The sequence below is a fragment of the Mirounga angustirostris genome, unplaced genomic scaffold, assembly GCF_029215605.1.
Source record: "Mirounga angustirostris isolate CCGP_5_RB_7025 unplaced genomic scaffold, mMirAng1.0.hap1 SCAF_7, whole genome shotgun sequence".
NCBI lineage: Eukaryota > Metazoa > Chordata > Mammalia > Carnivora > Phocidae > Mirounga > Mirounga angustirostris.
Window position 1 is genome coordinate 2,399,073 of NW_026991715.1, and position 17,572 is coordinate 2,416,644.

Consider the following 17,572-nt stretch of genomic DNA (forward strand, 5'->3'; position numbering starts at 1 on the left):
CCTTATATATGGTCCGGAGGTAGTCAAGCCGGCCTCGTCCGATTGGGTAGCGATGGCGACCAATCAGAGAAGGAGGCCGCCATCCCCTAATTTGCATGCGCCTTTTCAAGTAGTGACGTTACGCGGCATTTGAGCCTATCAGAAACGAAGGCGTCTGGATCCTTCATTTGCATACGGGACGTATAAATACAGTTCCTCAGGACGTCTGCTCCTTTTGTTCGGGGAGATCTGCCATCATGCCTGATCCGTCCAAGTCGGCTCCGGCCCCGAAGAAGGGCTCGAAGAAGGCGGTGACCAAGGCGCAGAAGAAGGACGGCAAGAAGCGCAAGCGCAGCCGCAAGGAGAGCTACTCCATCTACGTGTACAAGGTGCTGAAGCAGGTGCACCCCGACACGGGCATCTCGTCCAAGGCCATGGGCATCATGAACTCGTTCGTCAACGACATCTTCGAGCGCATCGCCAGCGAGGCGTCGCGCCTGGCGCATTACAACAAGCGCTCGACCATCACGTCCCGCGAGGTGCAGACGGCCGTGCGCCTGCTGCTGCCCGGGGAGCTGGCCAAGCACGCCGTGTCCGAGGGCACCAAGGCCGTCACCAAGTACACCAGCTCCAAGTGAGGCGCGCCGGGCGCCCCGGAACCCAAAGGCTCTTTTCAGAGCCACCCACACAATCGAAAAAGGGTTTCGAACACGGTGAAGGGTTGTCATGTGAACCAATTCCGTTCTGTGCGTCCCAGCGGTTTCCTGGCTATCGGGTCTGTGTGTGCGCGCGCCTGTGCGTATGTGAGCGGAAGGCAAGAATGTGTAGCTGTTCTTTACGGCGGTCTGGGATGGTGGCCGTCGCGGGTGCGGCCAAGGACCCCGTGTCCACCCTCCCCTTTGGGGCTATTAATGCATTGCTAGTCGAAGTAGGATCCTCGAGCTTTGCGTCCTCTGGTGGCTGCAGAGCGTATCCCCGGCGTTTGCGCGCGTGGACTCCCAGGGCCCGCACTGTCCGCGCGTGGCGTGCGCCTGTGGGTGAGGGGCGCGGGTCACCTCTTCCAGAAGGACCTCATGCCAGCCTTCCTTCCCCGGTGTCCCTGACGAATGGACCCCGGAGGTGAGGACTTGGTTGTTGCGCAGCCCGGGCGGTGGCGCCTGGAGCTGCATCCCTGCCTGGACCGGACATCTTTATTCTCAAGCAGGGGACATTTCCGGGAGGATGTTTGCGTGGCTGGATCTTGCAGCGGCATTGAAACCGAGAGGGAGACGGCAGCGTCCTGTGCGCGGGAGCCAGATGTAATAAGCCGCTTCCTGCTGCGGGTAGCTTTAACTTACGTGGGAATGGGGGAGATCAGCTCAAGACAGTAATTCCCTTTCTCTGTAATTCCCCCTTTTCTGAGCAAATTAGCTCCCTCCCTTTTCAGCCACATTGTTGTTATTTTCTGTGAAGCGTCAGTGACGCAGAATTCCCCCTCTCTTTGGATTTATGACATTTAATTTGGAAAGTGTCCTTTTGGTCAGAGAAAGCGCTTTGGCACGAAAAGTCTTCACTTGGGAAAAGACATCGCTTTGCCTTTCCCTTCGCTTGGCTCTTCTTATTTGTAAATAAGGGATTCTTAACAATCGCTTCCTTGAGCCTGTTTGAGTCTTAGATGTATTGGAAGGTCGTGGCATCCTGTCTGGCAGGGAACAGACAGACACACAATGAAAGAGAACAGTCGTGTTTTTGCAAATCGTCTCTCGAAAGGAGGCCGGTCGGGTATCGGGCTGGGCGGGAGGGTCTGGAGGGAATGTCGCCAACCGCGCGTCCCCCGCCCCAGCGGCTGGAAGCCCACCCACCCGTTACTTCTGCGTGGGTCCAATCTAAAGGGATTTAAAACCTCACACGTTTTTCGGTTGACATCTAAAATATTTCTATCCTTAGTTCTAATAGTTACAAGGACGCAAATCCCAACCCAGGACGTTTTAAAAAGCAAAATGGTCACAACAAAAAATTTTAAAGAAACGTTGGAATATTTGTAAAGTTCTTGACCTGTTACACATTTTCCAAAACATTTTTTATTGAGATACAGTTGACACGATCACATCAATCTTTTCAAGGTATCTATTGAAATAGCAATTCAGTACCATAATCAATTCATAAAACACATGATCAAATTCTTCGTTAACACTGAGATGGTCTAGATGATCCTTTTTTTCTCCCTGAACTCATTCCCATTGCACCTCGCAGATTTCCATCCAAATGTAAGATATGTTTTTAATTGTTTTACCTACTACGTTTCCTTATCCAAATAAATAAATAAATAAAAGGTATGTAAATTGAAACTTAAAAATACTTAAAAAATCACCTGGGCAGTACGCAATGGATGAAAACAAATTTTGGTACATAGTTATCAAAGATAGATAATTGTAAGTAATTCTCAAACAATCAGAATTTAATTTGGGTGAAACCTACGTCATTGAGTGAGATTGGTGGTGACGCTCCCTGCATTATTGGTTCAGTTTATGCCTCGATGGGCACATAGAATATTGTTATGGTTAAAGTGATATCGGTGTGCATCCTTGCTTTCCCTTTACTATGCTCTGAACCAATATTTACAGACAAAACAAAACAAAAACACCCCCCAAAAAAACCCATAGTGACAGAAATTTTGTCATGGCTATTTTACTCCATTCTTTCACTCCTAGTTATCATCCCGAAATTTGAAAACGGGTGAGGTATCATCAAAATCAACACCTTTAATCTTAAGAGATGTCTGATTCATATTGAACACTACAGGATCCGGCCCTCCACTATGAAGCAGGGGCCTCCTGATTGGGTCTGAGCCCTCAGCCCACTACCCAGGTAGATTAGGAGTCAGTATGTTCATGAGCACCTCTGGCAACAGGAAACTAGTCTCCCAGACCCACGTGATTGTCTGCCTGAATAATGAGCTTACGACAGGTTTAATGAAATGAAACTCGTCTCCACCAGTGTGTGAAGTTGCTAGCAGTAGGCAACAAAAATAAAATCAAGAAGCAAAATAAACAGAAATCCCAAATACAACAGTATGAGAATGTTTTGTTGTGGATAATGCAAAATGCAGATTAATTTCTCAGTCTTTTCAGGGCCCTGGCACACACACTTCATTAGCATGAATAAAACAAAAAGAAGACTGCCTCTGTTTGCTCAACAGTGTGGTGGAGGCTGCAGAGACAGCCAGCAACAGCCCTGGATGGAGCACAGGCCCGCTTGGGCCCTGTCCTCCCAGGAAACCTATTAGGGAAGATGCAGGGTGACAGAGTCCTGCTCCTGAGAATTTATAATCAAGAAAATGGAGGGAGGGGCGCCTGGGTGGCTCAGTTGGTTAAGCGACTGCCTTCTGCTCAGGTCATGATCCTGGAGTCCCGGAATCGAGTCCCGCATTGGGCTCCCTGCTCGGCAGGGAGTCTGCTTCTCCCTCTGACCCTCCCCCCTCTCATGTGCTCTCTCTCATTCTCTCTCTCTCAAGTAAATAAAATCATGGGGCGCCTGGGTGGCTCAGTTGGTTAAGCGACTGCCTTCTGCTCGGGTCATGATCCTGGAATCCAGGGATCGAGTCCCGCATCGGGCTCCCTGCTCGGCGGGGAGTCTGCTTCTCCCTCTGACCCTCCTGCTCTCATGCTCTCTGTCTCTCATTCTCTCTCTCTCTCAAATAAATAAATAAAATCTTTAAAAAGGAAATGGAGGGAGATTGAATACAGAGCCCACGTTTGTAATACTGCTACAAAACACAGAAAGAGAAACGTTATTCATGTTAAGCTGGAGGCTGGAGGAAGAGGCTCGCTGGGTATTGACAGCACATAGGCTAGGAGAGGGAGGACCCAACACAGTGGAAGAATTCTCTGGGTTTGAGATAACCAAGTAAACGCTTAGATCCGGAAGGCACTGGAGGGATTTCGCAGGTTATCTTACCTGAGATGCATTTAAGAGACTCTCCCCACCCCCCATCTCAGCTAAAAATTTCAAGTCAAATTTGAGTGGGAGCGGCTATCCCTTTAATAAAAACTACAAAAGCAAATAAACAGCTTACTGTATAATAGGTTAAATGTTGACGGAAGCGTGGCAGTCACCGGAGATGATGTGAGTCCCCTAGGTGACAGGAATCAGGTCAAGGCCCACCTGAGGGAACCAAGGCGTCCATCCAGATCCTGGGAAGCCTGCTGGCTTTCGGAGACTAGGATGCTCTTGGAGGCGTGCTTTTTGTAGTTTGGGAATCACCAGTACTTGATGTTTTTAGGGCCAGGGAGCCGGGCCTGTCTGGCCTGGTGCTTCAGTTATGAAGCAGGCACATTTTACCCCCTTTGCGTATTGTTTACCTGTTTGTTTTGTTTTTGTTTTCCTTAAAAGCCCTCCATTCGTTTTGTTTAAAAGGCTCTTTCCACTGGGTGTTATACAGAAACTGATAAATTATTAAACATACCTGAAACTAATGAATACAATAAAAAGGATCTTTGGCCGCTTACTGGGCTTCCGTTAAAAGCATACACGTTTTTCAAAAAAAGAAATAGCAGTCTCCTAATAGGAAGGATTTTGGCGGAGTAGGAGTTCGGAGGCCACGATCTGTGCTCCCCCTCTTTTGATTTTTCCAACAGAAACGCAGGATACCCATAAAAAACTGCTTCAACTTAACACTGCTTGAGGGGATTGTGGCCAGAAGCTCCTGGTGCCCAGGGAGGCCAGGGAAGGACGCCACCACCAGGACCGCACAACACCCAGGGCCTCACTACCATCGCGCCCGGCGGATCCCGACCTCACCCATTAAGGGGCGGGGCGGGGGCGGTGCTGCTGGGGAGGGTGGCCTGAGGACTTCCTGGAGGTGACGCGCGCCCTCACGCCATCGGGCCCCCGCCTTTATAAAGCCAAGGCCGCGCTCCCTCGCCCGCTGCTGGCTCGGTGGAGACTGAGCCGAGAGGCCTTTGCGGGATACACGCCTTTAAAGGAACTCAGCTTCAGGCCAGGTCTTGCGCCCCGTCGCGCACTCCAGTGCCCCAGGACGCCCACGGAGCAGCACATCACAATCAGACCGGGTGGCACGCTCCTTTCTGAGCACAGAGGTGGCTCTGAAAAGAGCCTTTGGGTTCCGGGGCGCCCGGCGCGCCTCACTTGGAGCTGGTGTACTTGGTGACGGCCTTGGTGCCCTCGGACACGGCGTGCTTGGCCAGCTCCCCGGGCAGCAGCAGGCGCACGGCCGTCTGCACCTCGCGGGACGTGATGGTCGAGCGCTTGTTGTAATGCGCCAGGCGCGACGCCTCGCTGGCGATGCGCTCGAAGATGTCGTTGACGAACGAGTTCATGATGCCCATGGCCTTGGACGAGATGCCCGTGTCGGGGTGCACCTGCTTCAGCACCTTGTACACGTAGATGGAGTAGCTCTCCTTGCGGCTGCGCTTGCGCTTCTTGCCGTCCTTCTTCTGCGCCTTGGTCACCGCCTTCTTCGAGCCCTTCTTGGGCGCGGGCGCCGAGCGGGAGGGCTCCGGCATGGCCAGCGGGGCGGCGGCGGGGCGGCGCCCAGATGCGCGGGGGCCGCGCCGGCAGCGCTATTTATCGTCTCCATATTCAAATGAAGGCTCCAAATCGCTAGAATCCGATTGGACGGCCGGCTGCGCCGCCGGGACCGCTAGGAATTTATGTAAATAGCAGACGCCGGCTCTTCTTTCCTATTGGGCGGCAATCCGGCCAATCCGAAGACGCGTGTGCCGCGCGCGGGGAGTCAGGTTGAGCATCTTCGTTCCAGCCGGGAGAGGGCTCTTTGTCTAGTCGTAGGTTCTGGATGGGACAAAAGAGGAACAGGAATACGGACACTAAAATACGGAAATAAAAACCGGTTTAACCCCGCGTCTCCATCTTCTCCGGCCAAGGGCAAACACATTTCTGAGGCCAAAGGCTGGGGAGAAGCTGATACTTACTGAGCAGAGGGAATGGGGAATAACTTAACTATTTCCCATCAGGCCCCCCCCCCCCCCCCAAGAGGCCAGTTTAAGAGTTCATGAGCAAATGCAAAGGACTCTTTAGGAAACACCGAAAATACGTTAAGGTACTTATACTGGAAGTGTAGCTACAGGGCAGGCGTTCAATGGAGGGAGGAAATGAATCGGTTTCAAGGGAAACAGTCCTCCTTCCAATTGTTTATTTCAACGCTGACAACTCCCCTTTGAAGTGACAGGTACATGCTAAGTACTGCATACACAGGATCTCGTCTAGTCTGCTAAAACGTCCGACGGTTAGGGGCACCTGCCTGGCGCAGTGGGTTGCGCTGGACTCTTGGTTTAGGCTCAGGTGGGGATCTGAGGTCGTGATTTGGGTCGTGATCTCTGGGTGGTGGGATTGAGCCCTGCAACAGTCTCCGTGTCAGTGGGGAGTCTGCTTGAAAATTCTCTCCCTCTGCTCCCCCCAATGGTGGGCACAGGTGGGGGCCCGCTCTCGCTCTCAAATAAATAAAACTTAAAAAAAAAAATCCTGCAGGTAAGTGCTATTCTCTAACTAGGCATCAGAACACAGGCTTATAGACCTGTTAAATGATAAGCTGGGGCCTATTAAAAATGTTAAGAATTTATCTGAGCAAAAATTGATTAGAATCAGGCAGCACCCAATTTAACAGATAGAAAGGAGTTCCAAGGAGCTGTACAAAATGAAAACCGTGTATAGGCAGAACTGAATGTGAACAAGAAGTCACACAAAGCAAAGAAAGCAATATTGCGGGGCACCTGGGTGGCTCAGTCGTTAAGCGTCTGCCTTTGGCTCAGGTCATGATCCCAGGGTCCTGGGATTGAGCCCCACCTCGGGCTCCCTGCTCTGCGGGAAGCCTGCTTCTCCCTCTCCCATTCCCCTACATGTGTTCCCTCTCTCGCTGTGTCTCTCTCTCTGTCAAATAAATAAATAAAATCTTAAAAAAAAAAAAAAAGAAAAGAAAAAAGAAAGCAATATTGCAAGGTCCCTTTCCTTTTCCAGGATGGCAGGGGGCTATCAGACCAATTACCTCACTAGAGCTGATCAGGGAATTCCTGACTGACACCATTCTGGGAGAGCTAACACTTTCAATAAATTAAGTCTTGGTTAGCTGACCAGAAGCTTAGCATAAGGCACTCCGTTTTGGACCTTTTGTCCTGTTTTTATCAGAAGTTACCAGATTAATTCTTATAAACATGAGTTAAGTTTCCCTATATGTTAAATGCCAAGAGGGAAAGAAAAGGTGTTCAGAATTCACATTTCTCACTTACTTCAGCATCACCTGGGAAGCTCGTTAGAAATGCAGAATCTTGGGCTCCACCTCAAAGGTATTGACTCAGAATCTGTATTTCAAACAGCTCTATTCAGGGGGTCACTTTTCTGGCCACTTTTCTGGCCACCAGGGCATTCTCCAAGCAGGCCAGGAAACTTAACGGTGCCCCAAGACGAAATGGCTCACAGCTTCAGAGCAGTTAACAAGATACCCTTCAAGATACCAACACAAATGCCCTCCATATACAAATATGTACTCTGAGGTCCATGGGCCTCTTGACGTTTGGGTGCCCTGAGCTGCTTTGGACATACTCATCATTAAACCATTTTATCTGTTTACCTTAAAAATATGTAGTTGATTTAACAAACATTTCTATGGAGCTCATTAGGAGATAGGTAACCATTTATTAAATACCTAATTCAATGTGGTGCCCATAACAGCCTTTCCGGGAGTGCACTATTATCAACCCCGTCTTACAGATGGGTAGCAGCAGACCGGAGAAAATATGTCCCAAATTAAGCAGCCCGGGAGGCAGGAGCTGACTCTGGAAATCAGGTTGACTGGTGTCAGGCACCAAGCTAATGCAACCTAGAACTGGAAAATTTTTGGGTAGTGACCTTTATTTCATTTTGAAGAAGGAAGGAACACCACTTGTGATGTGGTGTGTAGAAGAAAAATATTAAAACACAGATGCATTGCTATGTATTTAAGTTTCTGGCAAAAAAAAAAGTCAGAAATTACATAATTTCTCCTGCCATAGAAAGATGATATTATCGATGAAATCGCACCGACTTCCACAATCGCGGATTCCATTAGGAAGATAAAGTCTTTGAATACAAAGCACTTAAGAAGATAGAAAAAGAGCTTGTTTCTGGATCATCTATCCAAACCACTTTTGCGGACATCGTTATTGTGTTCTCCGGGAGATGTAATGGGTAATGCATAGAGATGGTTCGTCTAGGCTCCCAGCACCACTGGAAGAGGTCTGAGGCTTGATCTCGCACAGGAGGTGAACTCCAAGCAAGAATGGCTGTCCTTTGGCCTGCAGATTTAGTTGGCTCAGATCTCTCCGACGTATTCTCGAAACTCACCATTCAGAGGCGGTCTTTCGGTCTCAGCTGGGGCTCATGGGAGGCAGACATTGGGGCTTTAACATGTTTGCGATGTCTGGGAGGAAAGAGTTTCTGCGACTGAGGAGCTGGAGGTTTGGGGGGGACATGCTTTGAGTATGTCACAGCGCTAGTGACAGGATTTCCAGGAACTGGTGCAAAATGAGAATCTTGGCATCTTGTCCAAAGACTACTGAGACTTGTAGGATGCCCACTGCAGAACATCGAAGCAATCTCGGGGCACTTCTCAGGGCAGCCGTGGTGTGGGCTCAGGTTGCTGGCCCATGAAGCCGGCCCTGGGTGCCCCTCAACCTGCAGGCCCCATGCGGGGGTGGGGGGTGGTCCTAGCCACTTGTCACCCCAGTCCCCTCCCCCACCCTGGTCCTGCCAGCCCTTGGAATGCTGGTCCTCCACCAGGTCCTGCTGGGGTTTCTTGGCTTCCTTGGGGTGTGGGATAGGAGGTGAGTATTTCTAGGAACGGCCTCGAGTAAGGGGCTGTGTTTCTGTGTAGGTGCTAAGTTTCAGAGTCCCTCTACCCCCACATAGTAGCTGGTTAGTGCCAGAAAATTAGGACCAGACTCTCCAGGGTTGGTACTACGGACTGAATGTGTGTGTCTTCCCCAAATGCATATGTTGAAACCCTAATCCCCAGTGGCTTGATGTCAGGAGCTGGGGCCTTTGGGAGGAGAGTAGGATTATAGGAGGTCATGGCGCTGGGGACCCTGTGGTGGGGTTAGTGTCCTTATAAGAAGAACTAGGACAGTACTTGCTTCTGTCTCTCTGTTCCATGTGAGGATGTGGTGAGAAGGGGGCCCTCTGCAAGCCTGGAAGAGAGACCCCATCGGGAACCCCCCTGGCTGGTACCTGATCTTGGACTTTCAGCCCCCAGAATCCTGAGGATGAATGCCTGTTGTTCAAGTGGCCTGGTCGGTGGTGTTTGTCACAGCACTTGGGGTCAAGAGAAACATGGTGTATTGACAGATGGAACAGTGTAGGGCAAGCTGAGATTTTCTAAGAAGGAATGGGGAAAGGAGGGAGTGAGGGGACGCAGAGTGGTGAAAGAAAAACTCTCTACAGTCTGGACATGTAAGTCCAGTTTAGATATCTTCTCTCTCTCTCTTTTTTTAAGATGTATTTATTTATTTGATAGAGGGAGAGACAGCAAGAGAGGGAACACAAGCAGGGGGAGTGGGAGAGGGAGAAGCAGGCTTCCCGCGGAGCAGGATGCGGGGCTCGATCCCAGGACCCTGGGACCATGATCTGAGCCGAAGGCAGATGCCCAACGACTGAGCCCCCCAGGCGCCCCCCAGTTTAGATTTCTTTGTAAGGCAGCCTGACTTTGTTCAAACCAAGCATGCATGGTGCACCTGCTCCGTGAATGAATAGCCTAAAGAGAACCTTTGTTTTGTCCTTAAGATAGAGAGACCCATGCCCCCACTACCAGCATTCACTCCCTGACGGTAACGCTTGCGATTGCTGTCTACATGTTACTTTAGAATCTTCGTGAGGCTTCACAAAGGTGCATTTCTGACCTCATGATTTCTGGGTCCTTGTGCAAAAGCCGATACTGTTCTGTGGATGCTGACCGTTCTCTGGAGCACCTCCGTCCCTGTGTGTGCCCAGCAGCGGTCTCGGCTGGGACGTGCATACAACTATTTCCTCGTAGAGAGTCTAAAGCATGTGTTCATTCTGCGCCGACAAGAGAAAGGCCGGAAAGAGCACAGAAGAAGGAAGAAAAGCCAGGTAGCCGTGGCCTGCAGCTTAGCCACTAGGGTCCGTGATGGCCCTACTAGAGTAATTGTAAAGGGGCTTAGGGGCGCCTGCGCGGCTCCGTCGGTTAGGCCTCCAACTCTTGGTTTCGGCTCCAGCCACCATCTCGGGGTCGTGGGATGGAGCCGCGCACTTGGGGTGCGTGTCCGGCTCCGTGCCCAGGGCAGAGTCTGCTTGTCCCTCTCCTCCCCCTTCTGTCCCTCTGCACACCTCTCAAATAAATAAATAAATAAAATCTTTTAAGTACAATAAAAAGGGGTATGGAGGATTAAAAAAAATCAAAACTTTTTTTCTTAGTTGTTCAAGCTCATAATGCCTGGTGCTGGCCACAAGTCCGTACACATGTTCGCCGAGTGACTGAATGAAATAAGCCCATTTTATCACTGTGTATTATTATTATTAATGCTATTATTATTATTATTTTGAGGAGGAGGAGAGAGAGACAGCGGGAGGCACAGAGGGAGAGGAAGAGAACGAACCTTAAGCAGGCTCCACGCTCAGCTCGGAGCCCGATGCGTGCGGGGCTTGATCTCACGACCCTGAGACCATGACCTGAGCCGAGATCCAGAGTGTGGCTCTTGCCGAGCCGACCGGGCCGCCCCGTGTTCCTGTGCAGCGCGCGTGGTGCCATCCTCTGCCCGCTGGGAGGACAGGCACGCGGGGCGGCCGCCTTCTGCCCAGCCCAGCCCAGCCGGGCAGCCTTCTCACAAACAAGCATTTACTCCACGGCGCACGGACGGGTTTGCCTCCCTCCCGCCGCACGAGCGGATGCGCTCGGTTCTGGGAGAGCGCGAGGAACGCTCGCTCCTCGCGGAGCCTGCCGAGGCGGGCGGCTCTGCCGGGGGCTCACCTGCCGCCGCAGAAGACACGCGCCTGCGGAGGAGGCTGGGCACCCACCCCTCCAAGGCCCTGCCCTGCTCTGCACGCGGATGGGGGCTCCGGGCCCACTTCTGCGGAACCCCGGCTGAGACAGCTACTGTCCCGCATCCTGTGCAAGGAGCCTGGGTTTGGACCTCGTGCTGGCCAGAGCATCTTCTGGGCTCATTCCGTTGTTTCAGCAAGCACAGAGAGCGGACCGATCTGCGATCAAACCGCAGCTCCAGGTGTGGCTGAGAGACGGCGGACCAGGCGGCACAAGTGGGACCGGGTCAGGGAGCCCAAGCTGAGCCCACCGCTGTCTTGCCACGCCTGGTGGTGGTGGAGAAGTCCTGCTCACGGTCTGCTCTGAGCTTTTGTGTTACGAGCTTCCGGACCAGAAAACGGCTGAAGTCAGACCGGGCCCAACGTACAAACCTGGCGAGGTCTGGGGCTGGATTGGGTCCGACTGAAGCTGCGCTGGGTCCAGTGTGAGGTCGCAGGTGAATCAAAGTTTATTTAAAGGCTGAACTAGCAGGTGAACCGTACCAAACATCATCTTTTTTCTTTTTTAAAGTTTTTATTTTAATTCCAGTTAGTTAACATGCAGGGTAATGTTAGATTCAGGGCCACAACATAGTGACTCACTATTGTACTTCCATCCAACACCCAGTGCTCATCATGACAAGTGCCCTTCTTCATCCCCATCACCTGGTCCCCCCCCCCCCCGCCCACCACCCCTCTGGTGACCCTCAGCTTATTCTGTGTAGTTAAGAGTCTGTTTCTTGGTTTGTCTCTCTCTTATTTTCCTTTGCAGCTTTGCTTTTTTCTTGACTTTCACATATGACTGAAACCATATGCTAATTGACTTTCTCTGCTTGACTTATTTCACTTAGCATAATCTCCTCCAGTCCCATCCATGTTGATGTAAAAGTTGGGTATTCATCCTTTCTGATGGCTGAGTAATATTCCATTGTGTATATGGACCACATCTTCTTGATCCATTTATCTGTTGAAGGGCATCTCGGCTCTTTCCACAGTTTGGCTATTGCGGACATTGCTGCTGTGAACATCGGGGTGCATATGGCCCTTCTTTTCACTACATCTGTGTCTTTGGGGTAAATACCCAGGAGTGCAATTGCTGGGTCATAGGGTAGCTCTATTTTTAAATTTTTGAGGAACCTCCACACTGTTTTCCAAAGTGGCTGTACCAATTTGCATTCCCACAGTGTAAGAGGGTTCCCCTTTCTCCACGTCCTCATCAACATCTGTTGTTTCTTGGGTTGTTTCCTGAGTTGTTATTTTTAGCCATTCTGACCGGTGTGAGGTGATAATTCATCATGGTTTTGATTTGTACTCCCTGATGCCAAGTGATGTTGAGTATCTTTCCATGTGTCTGTTGGCCATCTGGATGTCCAAAGATAATCTTGAGACACAGTGGCCACAATGGAGAACTTTTCTCCTAGATGAGCTCATCCATTTTGAGGTGTCCCAGACAAAAAGGGTCTCAGCTAAGCACTCACCATAAAGGCTAGACAGAAAGTTACTTTTCTTCTTTTACAGTTTCTGGTGACCAGGATGAAACTCGCTGGCACACCTCACTCGCTCCAGAATCTGCAGACAGAGGAGGTCCTGGGAAAGAAGGCAGAAGCTGCCACAGGCTGAGAAATCTTACCAGACCTTCACATGCGGTGCTTGGTGGAGAGAAGTAGGTAAAATCTCACATCCTCCCTTCTTTTCCAAATTCGGATCAGCAGGAGAATCATGTTTGTAAAACTGAGATCTTGGAATGGTGACTTGTGGATTTGCGGTCGGGTACCCATAGATTGTCAGTCCTTTCTCTCCCAGGGACAACTACTGCCTTATGTTTGTCTTGTTCTGTGTCCTGGGAACTTGATTTGGCAGCTGTCAGGTTGGGGACCCCAAAATATGGCTGGACAGAACTGTGGGTTGTGTTCCATTTGCAGCCAGGGTCCCACCCACTGTCACCAGCTTTAGGGGAAATTGTCCAAATCTTGCTTTCTTTGGGAGTGGCTGTGCATCTCGGGAGGGTCGCATATTTTGCATGCTCTTTGGGGACCCCCCCTTGCATCCAAAGGGTTGTTTAATATCGCCAAGAATATCTACTGTTTGCCCCACCTGAAGCCTGACAAGATATGCAAAGGGATTTTTTTAAATGTGGCTCTGTGGTCACAGGCTGGCCAAACTGGAACCTGATATTCAGAGTCCGGTAGGAACTTTGTTTTAGGCCTTCTCTCCTCAGTTAAAATGCAACTATGTACCCAGAGAGAAAGAAAACGATTCTGAAGCCTTTTGTGGAAGGATCTGCTGAAATATTCCAAGGACACACAGCTGTAAATCTGGAACATAGGAATCCTTTGCTTTCCATTGCAGTTGGGAATCTCCTTGATACCAAGAGGCAAAGTGAAGGTGATGTTGGATGGCTGGGTCGGCTCCTTGATATCACTCAGGCTGTTACACCATCGACTGTCCTGATCTGGCAAATCTTTGCAAAACCAGAAATACAGCTATAGAAACAATTCCGTGTCCACCTAGATTTACGGTTCCCCAAATGTTTGCTATTCATCTTAAAATGCTTGCAGACACCGTAAAAGATTAGGACTTTGGAAACAGAACTGTCCTGTGCCGAAGGAAAAATTTAAACAGTAATTACCCTGAGTTCTAATAATGGACGAATACACCCCAAACTCCTATGAGGAAACTTGCATTCTTTCTGTGTCCCTTGGAGATGACCATCTTACCGTGTCTTTGAATTGTGAACACCCCAGGACATGACCAAAACACCGCCCACAGACCCCTGAGACTGAAGGGAAGAGAGGAAGGAGGCTTTTAAAAATACAAACCGTTATAAAAGTTCTCTTGCCCAAAATCAAGTCCACACCCCCCTGAGATTACTTGTCGAGGCAAATAAAAATCCTAAAAATCTCTTCCACACGCACAAAGTAGTAGAAAGCTTTGGCAATCTGCCATCTGAGCACATAAACATCACATCCGCCAGAAACATAATTTGGATCCACCTGTTGTTTTATAAACTAGTGAGTTTACATTATCCTACCTGTCTCACGGCTAAAATTTTAGAGTGAAGACTGTAGGATCTATTTGCCTCTGCCTGTATGTTTTTGTGTGTCAATGTATGCATGTTATAAATGTGTGATATTTTTCTACCTCTGGATGGTAATGCCAAAGCCAATTTGTAAACCATTCTATTCAATTGGTTGAAAGGCAAACAAGCATTTATGAAGATCTAGCACACTCTCAGAAACATATTTTTCTTTTTTTTTTTTTAAGATTTTATTTATTTATTTGGCAGAGACACAGTGAGAGAGGGAACACAAGCAGGGGGAGAGGGAGAGGGAGAAGCAAGCTTCCCACTGAGCACGGAGCCCGATGTGGGGCTCGATTCCAGGACCCCGGGATCACAGCCTGAGCCACCCAGGAGGCCCAGGAAACATATTTTTCTAGTTCATGCAATTTAGGATCATCATTGGTAAATACGAGCTAGCTTAAATTTGTTGGTTTACCTAAAAAAGGCGTTTCTTTAGAGTTGACAATATTAAATAGAATACTTTTACTCTGCTAAGTTTACTAAATAAGCTCATGCTATTTCTTTTACACAATTTAGATAATGGGTAGCTGCTGAATATCTCGTCAGATTGTCCTGGCTAATCCGACCGTAAGTCTTGGGAACAAGTGAATTAAATAGATGCAAATAACATGACGGATTATAAATGAGCTTTTCAACAATTATTGTGCTTTATGGTATGTCCACTGAGGAACAGCTTCCAAAATCTTTTTGGCAGCCCGAAACCTTCCAGTCATACCGAGATAAGTTGAGTGATGGGCGTTCGCTGAATATCCAGATCTTTTCTAAGTAGGAGAAACACGCGGAATCATGAATTGCTGAACAAAGATTTATCCACTTCTGGCTTCTCTTTACGGAGGAATGAAGGGTATCTGGGCCTCTTAGTAAACACGTTTGTAGCCACATTTAAAAGCTGGTATGAAGAAGAATATACTTCTAGAAACTAGGAAACGTATTTATAAATGTCCCAGGCCAAAGCATGCCAGAGTGACAGTCCGCACATCCTCCGTTTTCACTGGAAACCGAAAATTCTGAGGGCTAACAGTTCTAATCAACACACCTAATAACGGGGTGCCTGGCTGGCTCGGTCGGAGGGATGCGCAACTCTCCATAGCAGGGTCTTGAGCTTGAGTCCCACCTTGATGTAGAGATTACTTAAATAAATAAAGCTGTAAAAAATATGTCATAAAGCCACTTAGAAATGAAAAGGGAGAAAGAAAATAGTATGAAAAGTATGTAGTGAGGAAAGTAAAGCGATGGCTTGCTCTGAAATGAGAAGGGAGAAGAAAAAATAGGATGAAATCTGAATGGATACATATGGGAAAAAGAAGTTGTAGGAGGTTTGTGAAAAAGGAATTTTATGCGTGGTCAAGACTGGAATGGACTTACTGAAGTTTTTCAAGAATGCCTTCTAATATCAAAAGTACACAGTACAAAATTAGAATTTGGTTTTCTCTGCCAAAAGGACAAAGTTTTCTTAGATGATTGGTTTGCTCTTTTTTTGTTGTTTAATTTTTTTAAGATTTTCCTTATTTATTTGAGAGAGCAAAAGAGAGAGCACGAGCAGGGGGGAGGGGTACAGGGAGAAGCAGACTCCCAGCTGACCAGAGAGCCTGACGCAGGGCTTGATCCCAGGACCCTGAGATCAGGACCTGAGCCAAAGGCAGACGCTTAACCAGCTGAGCCACCCAGGCGTCCTTGGTCTGCTCTTAATAAGAAATTACAGCCATGATGTTCTTTAAACCTTCAGTAATCTGCATAGACAGCAAAGATTTTGTGTCCTACCAAAATAACTTGCCGTGCTTCACGTTGTCTTTATGTTGTCTTTATCAGGTGTCTGAATCCTTAAGGAAATCCCGTTTTCTCAGTAGTGCGAGACGTAGGTTTTGTCCACACCCCTGAAACCTTCTGTCTTTGCCTTTACCCTCCTTGATTGCCACTTTGGTCAAATACATGAGTAAGTATTATTTCATAATACTCTGTGATCCTATGTAATCAAATGTCCAAACTTTTTGACATTTCCCCCAAATCAAATTTTAAATGGAGCCTTTTGACCTCACACCAACTTTGACATTTCCCAGCGGGATCCTGGAGTATCTCAAAGGATGTGTCTCTCACCTTGTAGAAGAAAGATGTTAGATTAATTAGGTTTCTTTGGTGTGCTAAATTACATAGGAAACATAGTCAAATACGTGATGTCAAACCTGAGGCTGGATGAGTGTGTATATGTGAGTAATATAGGTATTCCAGGGATTGTTCAAAGTTCAGAGGCATTTGTCAATATGCTCATTGTCCAGCTATCACCTTATACTGTGGCATGCCACAGAAATAATTACATTTCCTCATCGAAGAAACACTCACCGCATCTTTACCCACGGGCATTAAAACACTTTTTTTTTTTAAGATTTTATTTATTTATTTGACAGAGAGACACAGTGAGAGAGGAAACACAAGCAGGGGGAGTGGGAGAGAGAGAAGCAGGCTTCCTGTGGAGCAGGGAGCCCGATGCGGGGCTCGATCCCAGGACCCTGGGATCACAACCTGAGCCGAAGGCAGACTCTTAATGGCTGAGCCACTCAGGCACCCCTGGGCATTAAAACACTTAACTGCTTTACTCTGATGCTCTTGCAAAAGCAAGATTCACCGAAAGGATCCTACCAAGTATTCCCCGATCGCTGACACCATTGCCCAACCAGCAGGTCGAAACTGAGGAAGGCTCCACCTGACATCTGGTCCTGTGTAAATGCTGGACAAGGCCACTGGCCACATATTTGTGGCCACTGCAAAGGGGGAAAATCCACCCTGCAAAGTCTGTTGGATTTGCCAGGATGCTGGTCGTCTTGCAGTTCTGCTCATCCAAACCCCCTCCGTGATTTCCAATGGCGCAGTTTCTCGGGAACAGACTCACTCCTCCATGTCTACTGTGCCAGGCTCACCTGGGGGTCCATCTCCCTGCCTCTGGTTAACAACCCCAAACCCAGGGCACCTTCCATCCAGGCTCTGGACAAAGAAAGGGACACAAGGCAAGGGTAACCAGAATAAAACCACCTTTCCTCCCTAGAGCTGACCAGGGAGGGAGTCCTGGGCCACAGATCCAAATGGGCATGACCAGGAGGCAATCATGATTCAAAATTGGCTTCCTTTGGCAGCTCCCTACTCCCCTGGCCAGGAGCAAGCACAAAGGAGGTGATGACTGGGGACGTCCCCTTAACTCATGAAAATGTTGTGGAATCTGCTACTGAACCAGGAGCTGCCCAACCAAAATCCCTTGACTCTCTGGCCAAACTCATTCCTGATAATAGGAGAGCCCTTGATGATCTCTTAGCTGAGCAAGGAGTCTGCCCTCTGGCCACACCACCCGCTGCACTTGGATCCCCAGTCCTGGGGGAGCTGAGACTCAGCTGTGCGAGATCTCCTGGCATAGGAAAATATTTGAACGGGATCTTTCCTTGACTTAAATTCTGATCATGTCTCTCAGGCTGGGGGATTGGGGAGGGGGGTTAAAACGAGACA

At 48.9% G+C, this 17,572-nt stretch overlaps 2 protein-coding genes across 2 annotated transcripts; one reads left to right on the forward strand and one right to left on the reverse strand.

Annotated features, from left to right (window-relative positions):
* Positions 1-198: 198 nt before the first annotated feature.
* On the forward strand, positions 199-4,159 carry LOC123842778 (histone H2B type 3-B). Its single transcript, XM_045871990.3, has one exon. It carries the CDS (start codon positions 237-239, stop codon positions 615-617), a length of 381 nt encoding a protein of 126 aa, XP_045727946.1. The 5' UTR covers positions 199-236; the 3' UTR covers positions 618-4,159.
* Positions 4,160-4,964: 805 nt separating this feature from the next.
* LOC123843020 (histone H2B type 1-F/J/L-like) lies at positions 4,965-5,722 on the reverse strand. Its single transcript, XM_045872149.3, has one exon. The coding sequence runs from the start codon at positions 5,481-5,483 to the stop codon at positions 5,103-5,105; it is 381 nt and encodes a 126-aa protein (XP_045728105.2). The 5' UTR covers positions 5,484-5,722; the 3' UTR covers positions 4,965-5,102.
* Positions 5,723-17,572: the final 11,850 nt, after the last annotated feature.